The sequence below is a fragment of the Desmodus rotundus genome, chromosome 5, assembly GCF_022682495.2.
Source record: "Desmodus rotundus isolate HL8 chromosome 5, HLdesRot8A.1, whole genome shotgun sequence".
In the NCBI taxonomy this organism is placed as follows: Eukaryota; Metazoa; Chordata; class Mammalia; order Chiroptera; family Phyllostomidae; genus Desmodus; species Desmodus rotundus.
This window is the reverse complement of record NC_071391.1, coordinates 148,850,933-148,873,105: the sequence shown is the minus strand read 5'-3', so window position 1 is coordinate 148,873,105 and position 22,173 is coordinate 148,850,933. Positions and strand designations below refer to the sequence as shown.

General features: G+C 35.8%; 1 protein-coding gene and 1 pseudogene across 10 annotated transcripts in view; one reads left to right on the top strand and one right to left on the bottom strand.

Moving 5' to 3' along the window:
• BIRC6 (baculoviral IAP repeat containing 6) overlaps positions 1 to 22,173 on the top strand; it is a 199,338-nt gene that overhangs the window by 29,435 nt on the left and 147,730 nt on the right. For all 10 annotated transcript variants that reach the window (XR_008426870.2, XM_053924549.1, XM_053924547.1 and 7 more), the window contains exons 4-9: positions 3,606 to 3,799; positions 6,788 to 6,899; positions 8,740 to 8,822; positions 12,322 to 12,544; positions 12,627 to 12,787; positions 19,472 to 19,530. Coding sequence is in view for 9 of the 10 variants with exons in the window: in XM_053924549.1 (XP_053780524.1) it covers positions 3,606 to 3,799; positions 6,788 to 6,899; positions 8,740 to 8,822; positions 12,322 to 12,544; positions 12,627 to 12,787; positions 19,472 to 19,530 (832 nt within the window). In the remaining variant the exon portion in view is untranslated. The remainder of the gene's footprint in view (positions 1 to 3,605; positions 3,800 to 6,787; positions 6,900 to 8,739; positions 8,823 to 12,321; positions 12,545 to 12,626; positions 12,788 to 19,471; positions 19,531 to 22,173) is intronic.
• On the bottom strand, positions 16,019 to 17,395 carry LOC112297821 (cytochrome c-like; annotated as a pseudogene).

Sequence of the window (22,173 nt, the reverse complement as noted above, 5' to 3'; positions counted from 1 at the left end):
ACCTCCAGAGCACAAAGCTTAAAACAGAGCTTGTGAATGGGTTATTAAGTATAATACTGACCCTGCTTGGGACAAACGGTATGGTGCATTTTTGGTTGATTCAAAGCATAATCCTGTAAGGTAGAACTTCAGCCTTTCAGACATCTCTCTCAATTGTAGGGCATTAGACTGTTTTGTCAGGCCAGCTTCTTCTGGATACCACTGTTAGACCAGACCATCTTACGGGCACGAGACTATTGTTGCGGTTTTTTTTTTTCCTTTAAAGTACTTTCTTGGTCAGATGCAAAGAGTTGTGAGGAAAACAATGCTATTGTATAGCCATTCTACTAGTCTACAGGCAGTGATGTAATACGGCAGAAACATGGGCAGAACAGGTAATATTCAGAACATATTTCTATTAGAGTGAAGACAAATTACTGTCCAGTCCTCATCGGAAGGAACCCGACATAATCAATTTGCAGTCAGGTAGCTGGCAGTTCCCACTGGAGGTGTCATGCTGCTTGTTTAGCTTCGGTGTCTGCAGATTAGGCAACTAGCAACAGCAGTAGTGTGGTTAGTCTTGGCGAGGGGTCGTCCCTCTTGTTGGGCCTGTACTCCCCTCCCCATCTCTTCTTCAATGGCATTTTGTGTGCAGGTCCATTGAGTAAACACTGAGTGGCTATGGAGAGAGGGTGACTGACGTTGATATTAGTGCATATTTGTCCATTGCCTCTGAATGGTTGCCTTTTCATGAGGATTCATGTATTTAACAAGTATTTTCACACTCTGTGTTTCTTTTGATAGGTCTAGCCATAGACCTTTACCTTTTACTTGTTAACAGCCTTCTAATCCTCATCTTCCCAACTGCCTGACCATCTGGTCAAAACATTGTTTATTGTTCCTTAATCACTGAGGATCTTTACTCCTGATTAACTCTCAATCCAGAGAACAAGAACAGCCATACACACTGGTTGAAGTTCTGCCTACTGAGAAGGTTTGCCTTCACCACTGTCCTGATTGGGGCTGTGATGCTGCTGCCATCCACTTGGAGGGGGGGGTGTCAGCATAACATGCAGAGCCACCTGTGAGTCCGAGCTCAGGGTTTCTTCCCCAGTTTTCTTCCATTGTAAGGAGTTCACTGTGGGGTGAGGGGGAGGCATTGTGACAGAGTGGGTGTTGGTTGAGTCTGAGTTACTCACTCATTCAGCTTGTCTAAAACTTGCCTTTTGGGCTTTCTCCAGACTGATCTCTTCCAAACCACTCAGAGGATACTTGTTCTCTCGTGCCTAACATTAGAGTTTGGTGTGTCAGATAACGCCTCCTTCCTGATGGATAGCACTGATTGCATAGACATTTGTCCAGTGGGTGGGTATCAGTTTCTGTTAGGGACTACTAAGAAGCCAGAACTGTTTCTTGATAGGAGAGCCGTTGTTTATGGGAGAGGGCATGGCTTTTCCCTACTCTTCTGCCATGTGATTGACCCAGGTCAGATTGCCAGGGACTCCTTATAGCAGGGGTCCCCAGCCCCTAAGGGAAGCTATGCCTCTGTCTCCCCGTCCCCCCAACCCGGTCTACAGCAGTAGGTAAGTTGTAGGGAACAAGTGAAGGTCGCCTGAGCCCCACCTTCCAACCTCCCCACCCCTCCTCTGCGCCTGAGCTTTGTCTCCTGTCCCCCTGCCAAAAGGTTGCGGCCCTTTGCCTTACCGCATCTCTACATGCCGCAGATACTTCTAGTGTCATTGGATACGCTCAAAAACTATAAATGGTAGAACTTTATGGTGTAGCCTGGACTTGCAGCAGAACTTCTGGTTCTGTGCCTTATGTATTACTTGATAATTAAGTTAGAGCATCACTCAAATATGATGAATATTGGATCCAAAATCCAGTTAGGCCCACGAAGCATTGCACCTCTTTTTCAGTATTTGCTTTTACAAGTTGTAGCAGCTTGTCTTGCACCTCGGAGGAAATATCCTGACAAGTCCAGGCCATTGGGCCTGCAGAAAGAGATTGCAGGACTCTGAGCTTTTCTGGGGTAATTGATTCTCTCTGGCTTGTATGCATCTTACTAAGGCATTTGAATTCTTTGCTACTTTCTCCTTATCTGGACCAATTAGTGTGATGTTATCAATGTGGTAGACTGTTGTGATCTGCACGATGTTAGGTTGATCAGGATTTCTATAGACTGGATTATGGTAAAGAGTGTGAGATTTAGTCCTAGGGTAAGACTACCAAGATATATTGTTATGACACTATTTTTAGATGGTCCTTTAAAACTAGTAGAGGGAAAAAAAGTATTTGACAGAAATGTAATTACCTACCAGATATCAAGGGATTTTGATCTGCTTGTATAATGATACCCCATCTGGACCAGCAGCTGCAATTCAAGTCATCATCTGGTGGTTTACAATCCACATTCATCCTTTGAGATCCACCTACTTTCGCCCTGGCTCGTGTAGCTCAGTGGGTTGGGCGTCATCCTGCAAACCAAGAGGTGCCTGGTTCGATACCTGGTCAGGGCACATACATGAGGCAACCAATTGATGTTTCTCTCTCACAGTGTTTTCTAACCCCCAGCGCACAGTGACTGTAGGGAGCGCCCGCAGGTGCCTTTGGTGAAGGCTTGGACGTGATTTATAGTGCACAGTTGAGGCATTGTTGTAGGTTCTTTCTCAAGGGGATTCAGCCTCTCTTTCAGCCAAGAAGCTCTGGACATATGGACAGGTTAGGTGTAGAAACAAAGTAGGAGGCTTTCATTCTCTGTTTTTTGTTGTTGTTTAGCAATTCAAGTCATATTTCTGGACATAAGTTTTTCTGGTTACATGTTGTTGGTAAGTATAATTTAAGTAGACTGCCTAGAGTGTCCTAGACAGAGATAGAATAGGAAGATGACTACTTTTTAGATTTCTAGGAGAATAATACTTGATCATTTTTGCAGTCTCTTTAAGTAATTATTTTAATATTAAATAATTGTGGTTAACATTTATCGAATGCCTACCTGTTAAACACTGTACCAGTCCTCGCGTAAGCTCTCATAAGAACATTATGTGAATAGGTATTTGTTTTCCCAATTTCGTTCACACGAGCAGGAAACTGAAGTTAATTTGATGTGCATACTGTAGCTGATGGGGAAGATAGGCTTGGAATCCAAGTCTGTGTGACCACAAGACCTGTGCCTTTTAGTTAGTACTTCGGATGAATTTTGTTGACCACAGCAATAAATACACATGAATGTGCTCAGCCAAAGTAACTTCTCATCTACCTCAGACGTGATAAATTGTACAACTGTGTTCTTATGAATGGAGATATTTGAGTGCCTCGTATGTGTTTAGCATTGTATATGTGCTGGAAGAATATGAAAAATTGCAGGTAATTTTAGTTTTCCTTGGTTGTGGATGGGATATGTGAGAAGGTGTGCCACCCTGTGGTTCTAAACTATCTTTTTCAGGGTAATTAGTTGTGATTTCATTGTTTATATGATTGCAAGTTTCTGCTTTAACTGATGGATTAATTGAGTAAACTGACTTGGGACTGATAAGTAGTTCTTTATTTTATGATGTATATATTACGGTTTTGCTTAAAATTGTTGAGTACATTTTCTTTTGCTTATACTCTTCATTTTTTTTCAGTGGGCCACAGTTACATTTCATCTTCCTCATCATGTGTTAAAGTCCATTGCCAGTGCCATTGTGAATGAACTCAAGAAAATAAATCAAAATGTTGCTGCCTTACCTGTGGCGTCCTCAGTGATGGACAGGTTGTCTTACCTCTTACCTAGTGCACGTCCAGAACTTGGAGTGGGGCCAGGCCGTTCTGTGGACAGGTATAACTTCATTGCTTATAAAGGGATAGGACACCGAGTTGAATTGATGAGTTTTTGAATTAATTAAAAACTATAAATTAGATGATTAAAATTTTTTTTCAGAACATTGATGAAAACCATTCAGATTGTCATTTCTATTAAAATACTGGAGTGAAGTAAACTGCCACTTGAATTATTTCTTGTTTTGGTGCTTGGAATGTATTTAAAAGGATCATAAAACTGTATTTTGAAAATTTAGCTTCTTACTTGCTTATTAAATAGTCAACTTAAAAATACTGTAATCATTCACTATATAAAAATTATTTTTCTCATTGAAATTTTGTGATGTTTTGCAATTTTTTTTATTGATTTGAGAGAGGTAGAGAGAGAGAGATAGAAAGAACCATTGGATTTGTTGCTCCACTTACTTATGCATTCTTTGCTTGATTCTTGTGTGTGCTCTGACCAGGGATCTAACCCTCAGCCTTGGTGCATCAGGACACCCTGCTAACCAACCGAGCTACCAGCCAGGGAGAAATTTTGTGACCTTTGAGACAAATTTGGATAAATTAAAAAACCATACCAGAATCTAAGTATAAGAACCACAAATTATTTTCTACTTAAAATAAAAGGATTAAAAAAACTAATAAGGACAATTTTGAATTAAGATTTTTAGGCTGCCTGCCCTGGATTTAAAACATGTAAAAATCATGCCTCAGCCATGTTTTTTAATAGAGATTTATTGAGGTTCTGCTTTGCGTAAGACTAATTAAAAGACGAGTAGTGCATTCATTTAAAATTGGAAATGATTTGTCACTTGAAATAACATTTATCAGATTCTTACCAAAAGCAGTGAAATTCAAAACTGCTATACTGAAATATTAAGTTGAAAAGTTTTTTCATATTTTCCTTCACATTAACGTTTTGTTTTTACATTTTCATTGACGTGAATTGTAGCTTCCTATGCTTTTCTAAAGTACATTTATAAATGGTACATGCTGGTGTTAGCAGGGGCACTAGTGAATAAATTAACTTTTAAAAAAACTTCTTTTATCTTATGTATGGCTCTTATTGAAGTGTGTAATTTTTTTTGGTTTATGTAAACTGAGACTTTGCTTAATCAGATGCCTTTTTATAAAAAGATTTTTTTTTTACTTATTTTTAGAGAGAGAGGAAAGGAGAGAGAGAGAAAGGGAGAGAAACATCAATGTGTGGTTGCCTCTCCCATACACCCACCGGGGACTCAGCCCGCAACCCAGGCACATGCCCTGACTGGGAACTCAACCCACTGAGCCACACCAGCCAGGGCAATCAGTTGCCTTTTTAAAAGTGGTTTTATTATATAAATAACTTCTATGAGTTGTATTAAAATTTGCAAAGAATTTTTATATTATATAGTAATATTGCTATCTGTCTTTGGTTAAAGTGTAGAAACTCATTTTTAATCTGAATAACTATCAGGTGGTATGTGCTATGGCTTTCCTTAAAATATTCTTTAGAATATGTCTGGAGAGGGAGAAATGTGTACTTAGAATAAATGTTTCTTGTCTGAGAGCTATTCTTATCTTGAGATTATAAAACAGCCCCTCAGAGCTATTTTTATTGCAAACAGTAGCAGGGATTCTAAATAAATCTGTAATATTTTATTTTAGGAAATGCATTGATTGGATAGGATATTCAGTGTTTCTAGAGGTGTTAAAATGTCTCAAAATACTAATTTTTATATTGTCTGTGGTATTTATTTCATTAAAATGAATCTAAGAATCTTATGAGGACCTCAGTGAACTTAGGCCTGTTGGAGGTTTGAATTAGGTTCATTTGGATGGTATTGCAATTCTGTTTGGTTATGGAACTAAGGGGATGTTTTTCTAAGGCTAACCCGGGTCTTAAAGTCATCTATGGCCTTTAAGGGATACGGCTCTTCTAACCTAACAGCATTGTTTTTTTCAAACCAGAAAACAACTGTGAGTTAAACCTAAGATCACTAGCAATATCATAGGAAATCAGCTACTGATTGAAGTAAGAATTTAAAGAAAAAATATTTTTCTGGTCTCATTGTGATGACCTTTACCACTTTCTCTTTTTTTTTCCCCTTTCTATTACACGTTTGAGTTAGGAAGAATAAATTTTGCTTAACAGTTTTTTCTTGCTTGAAGCCAGTTGGACTTTTTCTAATTTTGGTATGATCTTTTAAAAAAATACTCTAATGCTCTCTGTTACAGGTTCACACTCAGTGAGCTCATGTATTTTACTATGAAAACATAATGAAGATTACTTTTTTGATAGTTTTGTGGAGAGTACAACCTTTCCTGTAAAAGGATTTCTCTGGAGAAAGAACAAAAGACTGCCTTCCACTTAAACATATAAAATCAGAAAACACTTTCTCAATATGGTTGGGGTAAAACCACTGTTTGGTTGTAGTTTTATCCACCTACAATACAAAACTTGGCACGTGATGAAAGTATACGGCTCTCTACCTCTACATTTCTAGATTTTCTGTTCTCTGTTTGGTAATTATGTAACATCAGTTAATTTAATGAACCCCTGAAATTGTTTATCATTTGTGGCCATCAGTCAGATTTCTTTTTCCCTACCCTGTTTAAGAGAAATTTCTTTCTTTCCTTTTTTTTTTTAAAGATTTTATTTATTTATTTCTAGAGAGAGGGGAAGGGAGGGAGAAAGAGAGGGAGAGAAACACCAATGTGTGGTTGCCTCCCGCATGCACCCCACTGGGGACCCAGCCTGCGACCTAGGCATGTGCCCTGACTGGGAACCGAACTGGTGACCCTCTGGTTCGCAGGCTGGTAGTCAGTCCACTGAGCCACACCAGCCAGGGCGAGAAATTTCTTAAAGTGATCGTTTTTAGTTTAAAATATAAATTTGTACATGGTCATTAGACCATTTCCAGTTTTTCTTGATAATATAGTGGAATATTTTCTTCAGTGTGAATAGGAGTGTCACTGTCATTTGATGCCTAACTTTGATTACATAAAGTATGTCTACTTTTAGGTCATTAATGTATAGTGAAGCTAATAGACGGGAGACATTTACATCATGGCCTCATGTAGGTTATCGATGGGCACAACCCGATCCCATGGCTCAAGCTGGATTTTATCATCAGGTAAAAAAGATTATCAAAAAAACACCATTTTATTCACCAAAAAAAACCCCACCCCTTTTTCAACAATGTATTTTACATACCCTATCTGTGTGCTTCTGTGTATACCTTATCCGAGTGTTTTTTGTTCTTATATTTTTGATCATAATACTGTTTTCTATGTCATGTATTGTGTATGAAAAGGAAAGAAATTGTTAAAGGTAACGGACAACTGAGTTACTGCTTCACAACTATTTTTTTTTTACAGAAATAGGCAGTATTATTTAGGTACGCTTTTTAAAAAGTCTTCTCTTTGGATGTGTGTTTATTTTCAGTTTTTGATTTCTGTATTCATAACATAGTAATAGTTATTTAGGGGCAATTCAGTAAAAGCAACACATAGTTACTACTGAAATTCTAATTTTATTTGGGTTGCAAATTATCCATATCTAGATAACTAAAGTTGCGGCATTGGGGGTAGTAAAATACAACCTGAATACATAATGTATTAAAGAACTGATGAAGACATCATGCAAAAAGAGGAATAATTAGTCAAGGAAAATAGTCATAGTTGTAGGAAAAGAGGCGGGTTTACATGGTAAGGGTTAGTGTGACGGAAGACAGGAGAGTGGGATGTTACGGAGAGTTTCACCAAACTAAGTAGAGGAAAGTCAAGAAAAATTTGTCCAGATAGGCATAATTACTAATTAAAAGGAACTTCAAGTGAGTATAGTAGACAGGCTTACCACTGTTTTACCCTAGATTAAATTACCTATCTAATACTTACGTGTCAGTTTTACATAAAGCTTGCTTATTTAATTTTAAAATTTAGAACTTTGAAATACATTGAAGTTACTGTTATGAAGAATCTAGAGTGAGGGGTGGATGGATGGGGAGAAAATGCAGACAATTGTAACTGGATATAAATAAATAAATAAATAAATAAATATTAAAAAAAGAAATGAAAAAAAAAGAATCTAGAGTGATTATTCCTTAGTTATCTTGAAGTGTTTCTGAATATGTTAACTAAAATTAAATCAGAATATTTTAGATACTTGAATATTTTATTCAAAGTTTTCCAGGTTTTTCAATTAGAGTTGTTTGAATAGAATTACTGGAATTATTTTCTTCAATTAAGGATTAAATTGGACCATTTTTCCTAACAATTTATCTTCTTTTTGGTGTCATTTCCTAAAACAGTCTGTGTGAAGTGATGACTTGATATTTATCCTGTTGTATTACTATTCACTGTATCGCGTCTTTGAAAAGAGATCACATCATACGTTGTCCAGAATCTTGTATGTGTGCTAGGGGCTGATTTTTTTTTATCTTCTAAAATGAATAATAAGTTTATACCTGGAGTCATAGTAAGTGCTAGTTAGTAGATGATCAAAAATAATAATACTGGTTTTTAGAGGTATGTTTCTATTCAGGTTTGGTCATGTTATTTTATATATATGTAGCATGTTCTTCCATGTGTCTTGAAGAATCTTACATGAATTAGATTCACTAGTTTGCATTTCTTTTTTACTGGCCCTTGTGTGGTTGTATGGGATTCAGTTTGTAATAATAAACCTGTTAAGTTATTATTCTATGCTTAACTATTTCAGATGCTTTAGTAATATAAACAGAAGATCAGAGATTGAGTGTGTGTTTCCATGTTTGATTTAGTGGTCATTTTCTGGTGAAACAATTATTCAAATAAAGAGGCAAGTTTGTAAACATTTGGGGACTCAGTGTATTGTCCAACCTTATAGTGTTTTTGCAGAATAGAATTTTACCTAAATTTGTTAACTTTTTTAGAAGAGCGACAAAGCTATTTTAATATTGATTGGCCTTGTCTGTCGTCTTCATAAATTTGCAGCCTGCTTCATCTGGAGACGATAGAGCCATGTGTTTCACCTGCAGTGTGTGTCTCGTTTGTTGGGAACCTACTGATGAACCTTGGTGAGTCTTGATTTTTCTGGACATAACAGGCTGAGTTAATCCTATAAACGTGCTTTTAAATTTTACTTACCTGATTCAGATACGATAATATTCATGCTTTTCTGCCATCAATATTTTGGTCTTTGTCCCAAGAGGATGAAGCAGCACTGTCTCTGCTCTGTCACATCCCTTGGCATGCAGGGTCTCCGAGATCGTTCACTTCCTAAAATCTGTACTGGAAACGCCAAAGAATGGAATCAGACCCTGAAATCTAGGAGGCTGTGATAAAATAAATGAAAAGAGCATGATTAGATTCAGCTGTTTAACAGCGCTCTGTTGAGGGCAGGCTGTCAGTGGGGGAGCCACAGAGGAGGGTTTTATAATTTACATTTTAAATTTTGGAGTAATTTTAGGGAGTCTATGGTAATTTTTATTCTAGTGCATGAAAGTTTACAACTTGGTTAAATATTAGAGAATAATGTATTGAAACCTCATTTTTACAAATAATTACTTTGAGGCCCTATTAATAGAAATAATAATAATAATAGCATGTACAGGACATGGTGAAAGTAGGTTTACAGTTGTCAGTATGGAAAATAATACAATAAATAATAAATAATGATACAAGAATAAACTGTTTTGTATACTCACAACTATAAACTGATTTTTGCCCTACCCTGTATTTGTACAATCTATTTACCAGATACAGTCCTAAGCACTTTATATATTTTTAACTTAATATATATATATTTTAAGCACTTAATATATATATTTATATATAAATGATACACTTACATACATCATTTAATACTCACATTAGCCCTGTGCTGTGAAGTAGATAATATAATCATCTTTGTTTTATTGAAGGTAAGTGAGAATATTCTCTAGTTTAATCCTTAGAGTCAATCAGATAGGAATTATTATCCCATTTTAAAATAAAGTAAAATTTGCTGAAGGGGCATATGGATAGTAAATGGTGGAGCCAGGAATTGGTTTTAAAATACATCACCTACTTTGTACTGAAATTAGTTTGAGGTCCTTGAATGTTAATCAGTTGATGTGAATGGGGTGAACTTGGGAAAGCCTCCTGAGGTGTACCAATGGATTCCAGGTTGCAATGGGAAATGTTGTCTGAAAAATAGAAGTTGCATCTCTCTGCAGACTGAGAAGTTGATTATGAGGACTTTCTAGCTTAGGATAGGGTTCTGTTTGGAGCTCAGTCTTTTCTCTTAGAAACCATACCAATTTAATATGTAGTTTTTAGTTTCTCAGACTGATCCTCAAAAAAGTTATTTAACACATACCTGAAAAATTATACTATGATATTGACTGTGATAATGTAACTTTATTCCTAAATATTTTTCTATGGGAAGTTGATTCAAATTTTCAATGTAGGCACTTCAAAATCCATCTTTTCTTGACATGGTCAGGGAATCAAGAATTCTACCTTTTTGTGCTAGGATTCAGCATTCCTCAAACTCCAGCAGTTGGTAGAGTCTCTGAGGACTTGGGGATAGGAGGGAACAGAATTAATGGGGTCTGGGGAGCGGAGAATTGGTATCACTTGAATCTGTAAGGGGGAAAAGAATGGGCACTTAGAAGGGGAAAAAGGGGTTCTCATATTTTAATGATGAGAGTTGATAGAGCTACTTTGGAGGAAGATTGAAGTTTTAAAAAAAATGGTCATACCCTGTTACCTAGCGATTCCGCTTTTACTTATTTACCCTGGGGAATCAGTTGCTGTTGCACAAGAGGAAGCATAAAATGGGTGGTCACTGCACTGAAAACCCAAAGCTTCTTAAGTGCCTGTCAGGAGGGAACAGCCAAATAAAATGTGATTTGTGCATATAATTGACTACGTTCCAACAATGAAGAAGAATGAACAGTTACCTCTCTATTAATCACCATCAGTATCTTTTAGACATGTTATATCAAGAAAGCTATTATAGAATGATTCATACAAGGATACTATTTATTTAAAATAAAAAACCTGTACTTTTAATATGTACATGTTTGTAAATTTATAAAATACTTTAGAAGTATACCACTTAAATTCTTAATAATGGTTACCTGTTAAAATAGATTACTAGGTTTGGATGTTATAATTGAAGTGAGTCTTTAGCTTTATGTAGTCATGTGTTTTTGTGTAAATAACATTTTAATTAAAAAGTTCAAACTTGGGTAAGAGAAAGAAGGGAAGGGGAAAATACCCAAGGATTTAGCTGGGAAGGAGTCCAGTTGAAATATGTGCTTGGAGGTGCCATGTAAAAAGCATTTTGTAAGACATCTGCATATTGCAAATCGTCTAAATTTATATATGGATATAGATAAATTGTATATGCAATGTAGAAAGAAATATGTGCATCCTCAGAAGTAGTATATTTTGTTAGTTTCCCTTTCTTTGCCATGGAAATGTAAAATAGCTTTGAAAAAAGGGGTTCCAATTTTGGTAGCAGTGTCCTGGCATTACAGGTAATGCCTTGAATTACAGATAGGGAAAGTTTAAAAAAAAAAAACCCAGAAAGAAAGTATTCATAAAGTTGGACAGATACTTTTTAAGTGTTTAAGTTGACCCTGCTTTCAATATTTGAGAAAATCTTAAAGTCATTATAGCAGTCTTGATCTGAGGTCCTAATATTTTATTTTTATTAAGCATGTTAGTGTTTTCTAATAAACTAACATTTCTTTTTAGTAAATAAGCATTTGAGATAAATAATATACATTATGAATATTATTGAAGTCTTTTTGGGAAGAAGTTTTGTTTGGATATTGTCTGAGCCCTATAGTGAATGTATTGGTATATTTCTGTGTTTATAAGTCATTTAATCCATATTTTATAGATCTGTTTGTTTTCAGATTTTACTGAAAAGTTTTTTGTGATACAAATGGCATTTATTGAGTTTTTACTATATATCGTTTGCAGTTGTGGCCACTCCATCTATGTATCTATAATTAATTTTAAAGAAAGCTTTATATTTAAGGTGTACAGCTTGATATATTGATATATATGCACATTGTGAAATGATAAACAGTCAAGCTTATTAGCATATCCATCACCTCTGCATAGTTACAATATCTTATTTGTGTGTGGTGAAATGTATCTTTGGCAAATTTTAAATATACAGTACAGAATTAACTATTGTCACCAGACTGCACATTCATGGAGAATTTTAAATTGAAACCAAGTAGTTATTTAAAGTTGTAGGAACCATATGAGGAAATATCTGGACTTTAAACACTTTTATCAGCATGTGAATACAGCATAAATTATACCACAGCATTTGTTCTCCAGTTTCATCTGAAACCATATTAGCAATCAATTAACGTGAATAACAGCTGCTATTATAAAGTACTAGTTGAATATGTTAGAGTGATCTTGATAACATGAGTGATTTGATATTTGAGTCTTTTTAATAAGAAATACTTGTTTTTTAAAAAAGAAAAGACGATCCCGATGTTCTAATGTACAAACTTACCTGCTTTTTGTTGTTCATTAAATTTTCTCTTAATCTGTGTAAAGGTCTGAACATGAGAGACATTCCCCAAACTGCCCGTTTGTGAAAGGCGAGCACACCCAGAACGTGCCGCTGTCAGTCACCCTCGCAACGAGCCCCGCGCAGTTTCCTTGTGCAGACGGCACTGACAGGATATCTTGCTTTGGTTCTGGGAGCTGCCCTCATTTTCTCGCTGCTGCCACAAAACGAGGAAAGATCTGCATATGGGATGTTTCCAAACTTATGAAGGTATATTTTAATTTCGAAGTAACAGATTGATTAGCGATTGAGGAAAAAGTCAGTTGTAAACTTAGGCTTTCCATTAATTTAGGTGCACCTAAAGTTTGAAATTAACGCATATGATCCAGCAATTGTCCAACAGCTTATTCTGTCGGGAGAACCAAGCTCAGCAGTTGAATCCAGGAGACCAACTTTGGCATGGCTGGAAGACTCCTCCAGTTGCTCAGATATACCAAAATTGGAAGGAGATAGGTATGTGAATTTGTTTTAATGGTATTTATAGAAGTCAAGTCTTTTCTTTTTCTAATTTGTATATTCTTTTAATTATAATTAAAGAAGAAGAAGAAATTATTAGGTCAAAAGAATAGAGAATAAATGTTTGGTTGGAAATAGGAAATAGCTGTGTGGTTCTTGAGAAGAAATTTCAGAAATACCATAGTCTGTAAAAAGTACTGTATTTTCTGTCTTCATCTATGTCAGTTGGACATAATTGCTGCATTGGAAAATAGTCTAAATAATGAAATCCTTGGATTAGACTTATAATTTCCATCTTCTACTAAATCTTTTCATAGAACTGTTGAACCAAATGGTTTTAGTATCCCGTTTTTTCATTAGCACTTCAAAGTATAGACATACTCATGACTGACAGGCACATAATTTGTGGCTATAGAGGATTACCTGATTATATAAAACAATTTATCAGTAGCCAGCAAAGAGTTGAGGCATGGTAATTATTGCTGAAGAACCATTTTGTTAAAGTTTCTATTCTGGATTCTCTTTTATTTAGCTTTTCTGACATTTTCCTGCTGTCTGTAGCATTATTTGATTTGTTTGGGGGCAGGACAGTCAAAATATAATCCCATTTCACTCACTTGTTTCCCAAGAAACTGCAGTTTTGACTGTGAACTGGACTAGGATTACAGGGCAGCACCTGTCGTATTCTCAAGTAGGCAGAGTGAAGGGTTGCACAACTCACTCCACTTGTCTTAAGTATTACCAGTTACCACCTCCCCCATTTTTCTTCTATAATGAAATAATTTTACTTATTTTAAATAAATTTTTATTTTTAAATTATGGTTGATGTACAATATTATATCAGTTTCAGGTGTAAAACCCAGTGATTAGACATTTATATAATTTATAAAGTGCTCACCTCATAGATCTAGTACCCATCAACAACATACATAGCTATTACAGTATTATTGTCTTTATTCCCTATGCTGTACTTTACATCCCCGACTGTTCTGTAACTACCAATTTATACTCCTTAGTCCCTTAACCTTTTCCTCCTTCCTCCACAACCCTCAATCTGGCAATCATTAAAATGTCCTTTGTATCCTTGAGTCTCTTTCTCTTATGCTTTTTTGTTTGTTTTTTAGATTCTGTATGTAAGTGAAATCATATGGCATTTTCTTTTTCTTTTACTCGACTCAGCACAGTACCTTCTAGGTCTTATCCATGTTGTTGCACATGACAAGATTTTATTTTTTTATGGCTGAGTCACATTCCATTTTATATATGCACCGGTTCTTTAGCCATTAATCTGTTGATGAACACTTCGATTACCTCCATGTCATGCTTATTGTAAGTAATGATTCAGTGAACATACGGATAGATTTGTTGTTTCAATTTAGTGTTTTGGATTTCTGTGGATAAATACCTGGAACTAGAATTGCTGGGTCTTTTTGTTTTCCCTTCTTGTTGCCTTTGGTTTAAAGTCTGTTTCATCTTCTGTAAGTGTTGCTATCCCATCTTTATTTTATTGTTTCCATTTTCATGAAAAATCTTTTTCCATTCCTTTACTTTGAGTCTGTGTGTCTTTCGATGTAAAGGGAGTCTTTTATAGAAGGCATATGTAAGGCTCTTATTTTATTATCCATTCAACCACACTCTGTCTTTTAATTGGATTATTTAGTGCATTTGCTTTTAAAGTAATTATTGATAGATATGTATTAATTGCCATGTATTTTTTATATTTTTGATTATTTTTTTCTTTTTCCTCTTAAAGAAAATTTCTTCTTTTTTGGTGGTGATGAAAAACTTTAGATTTTTTTTTTTGTCTTGGAATCTCTTTATCTGTCCTTTGATTCTAAATGATAACCTTTGCTGGGTAAGAGTAATCTTGGTTGTAGGTTCTTTCTTTTATCACTTTGAATATTTCTTGCCAATCCCTTCTGGCCTGTGAAGTTTCTGTTGAGAAATCAGCTGACAGTCTTACGGGAGCTCCCTTGTAGGTAACTAACTGCTTTTCTCTTGACGCTTTTAAGATTCTCTCTTTGTCTTTAACCTTCGGAATTTTAATTATGAACTTGGTGTGGGCCTCAGAGTTAATTTTGTTTGGGATTCTGTGCTTCCTGTATTTCTATGTCTGTTTCCTTCACCAGGTTAGGGAAGTTTCTTGGAATTATTTTTTCAAATAGGTTTCAATTTTTTGCTTGCTCTCTCCTCCATCTGGCACCCCCATGATATAAATGTCAGTATGCTTGAAGTTGTCCCAGAGGCTCCTTACACAATCCTCAATTTTTTTGGAATCCGTTTTCTTCTTGTTGTTCTGATTGGGTGTTCTTTGCTTCCTTACATTTCAAAGTTGGGTGGAGCGTGGGCTTAGGGGATCACTAAGCCTGGGCAAACAGTGAGCTAGGTTGATGGAGTCTCAGATATGGCACCTGGCAGCTGGCTCTGTGGGGCAGAGTGTTCATCAAAGGAACAGTGACCTCTGCCAGCACTTCAGTCTGGGTGAAAGCTGCTTCTCCCAGCTCCTGCCTTCATGCCAGACAATTCATTTCCTCCATGTCTGGCTCTGGTAACCTTTTAAGCTGCTGCCCCAGTGCTGGAGTTCAGAGAGACTGCCTAGGACTCCAGAAGCCTTTGTCTCCTTCAGCCTCAATCACTGCTTGTTTTTACAGACAGAAGTTATGGGGAGTTCTATTCCTGGCACTGGAATCCTGGGTTGGGGGGCCTGGTACAGGTCCCTCGCTCTGGACCCCTCGCTCTTCAGACCTCTGTAGGGGACCTCTGTAGTGTGATTTCCCTCTCAAATTCTGTCTGCCACACGTGGGTGTGGGACCAGCCCGTTTCACATCTCTGCCCCTCCTACCCGTCATGATGTGGCTTCTTACTTAATTCTCTAGTTGTAGGACTTGCAATCACTTCAATTTCAGGCAGTTCTGAATGTTGTTTGTTCTCTATTTAGTTGTAATTTTGATGTAGGAATTGTTTTTGACTACCTCTACTTAGAAAGTAACATTTTTCTTTCTTCTGATACATTCAAGGAAGAATATTTATTTGGGAACACATTTAATTTTAATAAATTAACATTTTGTCTCATTTGTATGTTATGTCTTTCAAATTGACAAAATTTTCTGAGTTAACTTTGAACTTCTTTACAGTAGTGGTATGTGAAAACTAGGGTACCCCTGTAATTATAGTTTGCTTAGTTTTCAAAACATAATCTTAAGTAAACATTTAAACTTAAGTCATGTCTTATGTTTTACGTTTATTACTTTGTAGGTTTTGTGTCATGTAAAAGGCTTTTTGTAAATCTAGTGTCTGTTACTTAAGTAATGCATGCTTATTGTAGAAAAATTGGAAAATAACAAATAACTTGAAGAAATGTGTAGTATACATAATAACATTTATATTAACATTTATATGCATTTTTAATGCATATTTGTGTGTAGTTTTTTTTAAGTGTTAAATATTCTTTATTTGATGTTATACATAAAACACTAAAATGTCTTTCATTAAGTAAAAGGCAACCCTTTTGATATAGGAAATTTTAATTAAATTGGCATAGTTAGAACCAAAAATGGATAAAAGATAAATGGATGAAGATAAAATGGACACTGCCAGCTTATCTTCAGCCTTTTAAAAAAAAAAAGATTTTTATTAATTTATTTATTAGTCAGAGGGCAAGGAGGGGGCAGTGAGAAAGAGAGGGAGAGAAACATCTGTGTGAGAGAAACATTGATTGGTTGCTCCTCATATGTGCCCCCACTGGTGACCAAATCTGCAACTCAGGCAGGTGACCTGACCAGGAATCAAACCGGTGACTCTTCACTTTGGGGGAAGACATTTCACCCAACTGAGCCACACTGGTGCTGGCTTCAGCCTAATGAACACTATTGGAAACACAAGAGTCTTATTGTCTAAGCGACAGTGAATGTATTTCCTCGGTATTTAACCTATTAATAAAGGTTATGTTAACCTATTAACATAAATCTAAATATAAAACCAATCTCCTACAGGTTTTGAGATGGCATTCACCATCTCTGAAAAGTTGAACATTATGGATTAAGTCAAACATATTTTTAGAAGGGAAAAATGGTGATGGCCCTTGTTTAACCAAAATTACCATCAAAGTTCAAAAAGCTGATCATAGTCATTTAACCACAAGCGCATCTTATTTAAATCAGGACTGCCCCCCAAAAATGTTCGGTCAGCCCTTCATGATCTGAATTCTGGTGTGTGAGATCAATTTAGAAATGGCACACATAAAAAATTCAGCAATCATTTGTAATAATATGAGGTAGTGGCTAACTATCAGTCCTTAGTAGCTTTTTTGAGATAAGCTATCAAGCCTCTTCTTTCTGTATAAGATCTTCTTAATGCCAGTGAAGATCATTTTTGTTCCAGGAATTCACTTCTTCAGATTCTTCAAATACTCCCATCAGTGTAGCCTCTCCCCAGGTTATGTCTTTGTTCTTGTCAGCATCTGTGTGAAAAATCCATGGGCCTACCAGTCTTTAGCCCAAGTAGACTGTGGAGCTTTGGCCTGGTCTTGTGCTTACCTCCCTTTTCCACAGCATGGCACAGAGCACACTTCTGAATAAAAATCTTGCCCTTCTCAGCATCGCCCATTTTTAAATTGCTTTTCTGTCATACCCAGCACAGAGATTCCCATTCGCAAGCTGGATGTCTTGCTCTCTAATTCCAAGGATGCGCCGGTCTATGCCTGTTTACTGGTGTTGGTGCAACCAGCCTTGCCTCCTGTGTGTGTTTTCTTTAACTCTCGCGAAGTTAAATGTTTTACTGAGGTGTAATTGCATATCATAAAATTCACCCTTTTAATGTACCATTCAGTGATTTTACTCATGATTTTGTTACATAATAGTATGAGAAGTTTTCTGTTATAAAATACAATTTAAAAACAGTTGTATTTTGAGGATCTTACGAAAAAGGTGTTTTTTGGAGGGGGTCAATTAAGGGTGATTATTTGGCAACCCTTTGCAATATTCTTTGTAATTTCATTTTGAGGTACACAAATTTCTTCTTTAAATTATACTACTACTTGTCCTGGCCTGGTGGTTCAGTTGATTGGTGATTCCTCCTGTACACCAAAGGTTGCGGGTTCAATTTCTGGACAGGGAATTTGTAAAGGTTGTAGGTTTGATCCCTAGTCGGGGCACATATGGTAGGTAACCAGGTAATCGATCCATGTTTCTCTCTCACACTGATGTTCTCTCTCTTGCTCTCTTTCTCTTCCTCTCTCCCTCCCTTTATATATTACTTTAACCATTACCTCAGTATAGTTGGGTAAGTGGTTATTTTTCTTAATGTAAAGGCCCATCTGTATTTGAAACCTATTATGTCTTCTTGATTGGGACTAATTCATTCTGGTTAATTTTAATTCATTAATATTTCCCCTTGGGATTTATTTTTCCAGGTGTCTATTACTTCTCTGAAATAGCCTTTTTGTGTTCAGACAGCTTGGGGGTAATTAGCAACTTAAAGTTTTTTCATTTTTTTCTTGTTTTCAATTATAGCACAAAATTGGTTTATAGGCAATTATTACCAATTGAAAAATTTAAAACAGAAAATTTCTCAAAAATATCTATGTAAGTTCTGAAAGTTTCAGACTTCTTTAAAGAGAGATTACTAATTTACATTATATTTAAAATAACACTATAAATGCCCGGGTGTTTCAGATGTGACTACAATACATTGTTTCAAAAAGGGAGGATTACCTTTCCATCTTGCAAAATACATCTTTTGTTTTTGTAATTCGGGTTAGCAGAATTTTAGACTGCTGTAGAAGTGCTGTTTACTATATTACGCATGCAGCCTAATACTCTAGACTGATCTGTAATTGTATCTTTTTTTCTTGTCTGTTAACAATGGAGAGGGAGGATAAAGATGGATGCAAAGAAGCGGTCTGGCATTTCTTGATCATCTGAGTACAGAGCAAAAGAGTCTTGTCTTAACTCCTAACTTCTGGGTTGTACTAGTTTTGTTGCTTGTCAAGGCGTTCTTGACAGCCCTTCCACAACAAACAAGCCAAATACAAAACAAAAAAGAAGGAATGTGTGTCTGAGTACCTGTATACTCACGTATTTATATAGCTCTTCTATTTTGTTTTAGGGTACCCTTTTTAAATTTAATAATGGTAGAATAATTATTAAAATTTTACTCCTAGAGGCTTGTCCTTGATTTTGTTAGGTGCCTCTCTTTTATCCTTTCATTTAGCCAAACTATCCCTAGTCACACCTTAACAGTCTTCAAATTCCTGTAGATTCTTTTATAGATTCTTAGAGGTTTCCACACCCTATTTCAGGCAGACATTTATTTACATTTAACATGGTTCAGGATCAGTATTATTCATCAGTCATGATTTCAGACTACTTATATATCATCTAAGCTAGTTAAATTTTTTTTTTAATTTATTGATTTGAGAAAGAGAGAGAGAAACATTGAATTGTTGTTCCTCTTATTTATGTATTCATTGGTTGATTTTTGTGTGCCCTGACTGGGGATTGAACCTGTACCTTAATGTACTGGGACCACGCTCTAACCAACTGAGCTGTCCGGCCACCGTTAAGCTAGTTTTAATAGTTTTGATGATGCTTATATTCCAGATATAAAGCAATGGTTGTAACATTGTACTTTTTTTTTTTTCTGTATCATATATCAAATTATTTTTTTACTTTGTCTTTTAAGTGATGATTTACTGGAGGACTCAGACAGTGAAGAGCATTCCAGATCAGATTCTGTGACAGGTATGTAAAAAATGTTAGAAAATCTGTTTATGTAAGAGATCTTGAGTTAGTAGTATGTAGTGTTTCATACTTAAAATCTAAATGGTACATAGGTGAGTCAAAGGAAGTAAAGGGACAGCTTTAGCAAATTTTATTTACAGATGACAGGAAGTTAACACTAAGCCTTTTGGAATGTGTTCAATTTATTTGTGTAATGTGTTTTATTAAGTAAAAGTAACATTTTTATTTATTTATTTATTTATTTATTTATTTATTGAGGGGAAGGGAGGGAGAAAGGCAGAGAAACGTCAGTGTGTGCGAGAAATATATCCATCGGTTTCCTCTTGCACACCCCCAACTAGGGACGGAGCCCACTGCCCAGGCATATGCCCTTACTGGGATTTGAACCAGCAACCTTTTGTTCTCAGGCCCACACAGGCTGGCTGGTGCTCATTCCAATGAATCATACCAGCCAGGACAATACAAGTTACATTTATTTATTTATTTTTAAAAGATTTTATTTATTTATTTTTAGAGAGAGGGGAAGGGAAGGAGAAAGAGAGGGAGAGAAACATCAGTGTGTGGTTGCCTCTTGCACACCCCCAACTGGGCACCTGGCCTGCAACCCAGGCATGTGCCCTGACTGGGAATCAAACCAGTGACCCTTTGGTTCACAGACCGGCACTCAATCCACTGAGCCACACCAGCCAGGGCACAATACAAGTAACATTTAAATTGAGGTTCCTTACTCCCAAAATAAAATGGATGACTAGAAAATACATTTCTAAATATAGCATCCTAGATATTATGGCATCAACTGAATGCTGCCTAACTCATTATCTTGTGAAGTTTTAAAGCAAAAGAATATGTTTTATGTCTTAATGTACTTATAGTACAGGCAAGACTAATAGTGCATCTCAAAATAGTTTTGCTGGATGAAAATTCAAATCATCTCATTAAATGATAGTCTGACAGCATTTCCTAGTATGTAAAAGTTATACTAATATCTGTTAATTTGAGTTTTGGGGATTAAGATAAAAATATCTGAAGCATAATTCCTGGAAGTAGCCAGTATTTTAGAAAAGTGACCATTATCACACTGTGGTTATTTTCTAATATCAAATCTCATGAATTAAGGACATAAATAACTTGTTAAATCTCTGTAGAAGAGGTATGGTTTTGTGTGGTATATTTGTCAAAAGTTATAGTTAGTATAGAGTAGGAAGTGCTCTCTAAATTCTGATTTGTCATGAAGTCCTTTTTAAAGCCATCAAACACTACTGGACGGGTTTTGGGCTGACCTTTAGTTATCTTTTGAGGTAATTCTTAGAAATGAAAATATCAACAGAAAAGTAGGAAAATGCCCTGGTTGATGTACAGATATATAATTAACTTTAGAATAGTAAAGATTTCATTTAAAGATATTTAGTCTTACGATGATCGTGTTCCTTTACATCTTTGTTGCCCTTTTTGCAGAAACATAAAAGGGGCGCTACAACATGTTTTTAATTTGACAAATACTAGTAAACCGGTCAGCGGTCACCTCGAGTGCTGGTTGGAGCTTAATCTCTTTCTTTGTACAGAATATCTCTTTGGTTGTCAAGTCACTTTACCTCTTTGGCCCTCCGTTTTTCCTTTGTAAACTGAAGTGTTTGAACTGAGTGCTCCTTTTTTTCTACTCTTAGTTTTTTTTAATTCTAATTATAGCCTTTTCTTCATATGCTATAGCTTTGTTCTTTTCTCTGGGTCTAAGGCTCTCAGTAGGTATCTTTAAAATTATAATATCTGTCTTTGGTCTATGTCCTTATACTTTTTCTACCTTTATCTTTTTCATCAGTGCCTGTTTCATCTTTTACACTTCCTCTAGACACTGTAGTCTGTTTACTTCACTTTCCAGCATCTAAAAAATGACCACATATTCTTGTTGACTCCTTTTGTGATACCTCATTTAGGGCCGGGAGTGTTGTCCTTATGCAGTACTAAAAGGTGGTAATGGTAAGAAAAGAAAAATTTTCTAGTTTGTTAATTGCTTCCTTTTGAGATTTGTAAGTGGCTTATTTGCAGTAAAATAAACTAATTATACTGATATAATTATGTGTAAAATTAGACTATTATAAGAGCTTAGAATAAGCTCTTACATTGAAAGACTTTTTGGTGACTTCATGGATTTGTGATATTAATGGAATATGTGTTCTCTTCTTGAGTAAACTAAAATAAGTCTTAAGTGCTATTTCAAAACTTATATTTACCGACTTTAGATGATTATCATCAAAGTCAATGATAGAGTCTGAAGAATTAGAGAACATGTTTTATAATTTCAAAAATGTGAGTGGAGGCTAAGAACTTTTAGCTGGTGTTAAGACGGTTATGACTTCTGAAAGTATATCTAGATAGATGCCAGAGAGAAAAGCTTGGTTTGGGGGCCACATACCAGAATTAAGGATATATTGCTTTTGTGAAGAGTTGAAAGAATGTTTGTCAGGAGTTTGAAGAAAGGTTCAAATTGAGTTTTGATCGTTTTAGAAAAGTGCCTGGATAAAACCTAATTGCTAACCTCAGGAAATTTGGTTGGCACAACGGTGGGTTGGAACTGCTTAAGCAAGCAGAATAGAGAAGGGTTTCTTTCCCACAGTGACTCTGAAGAATATTATACTGAAGGATGTC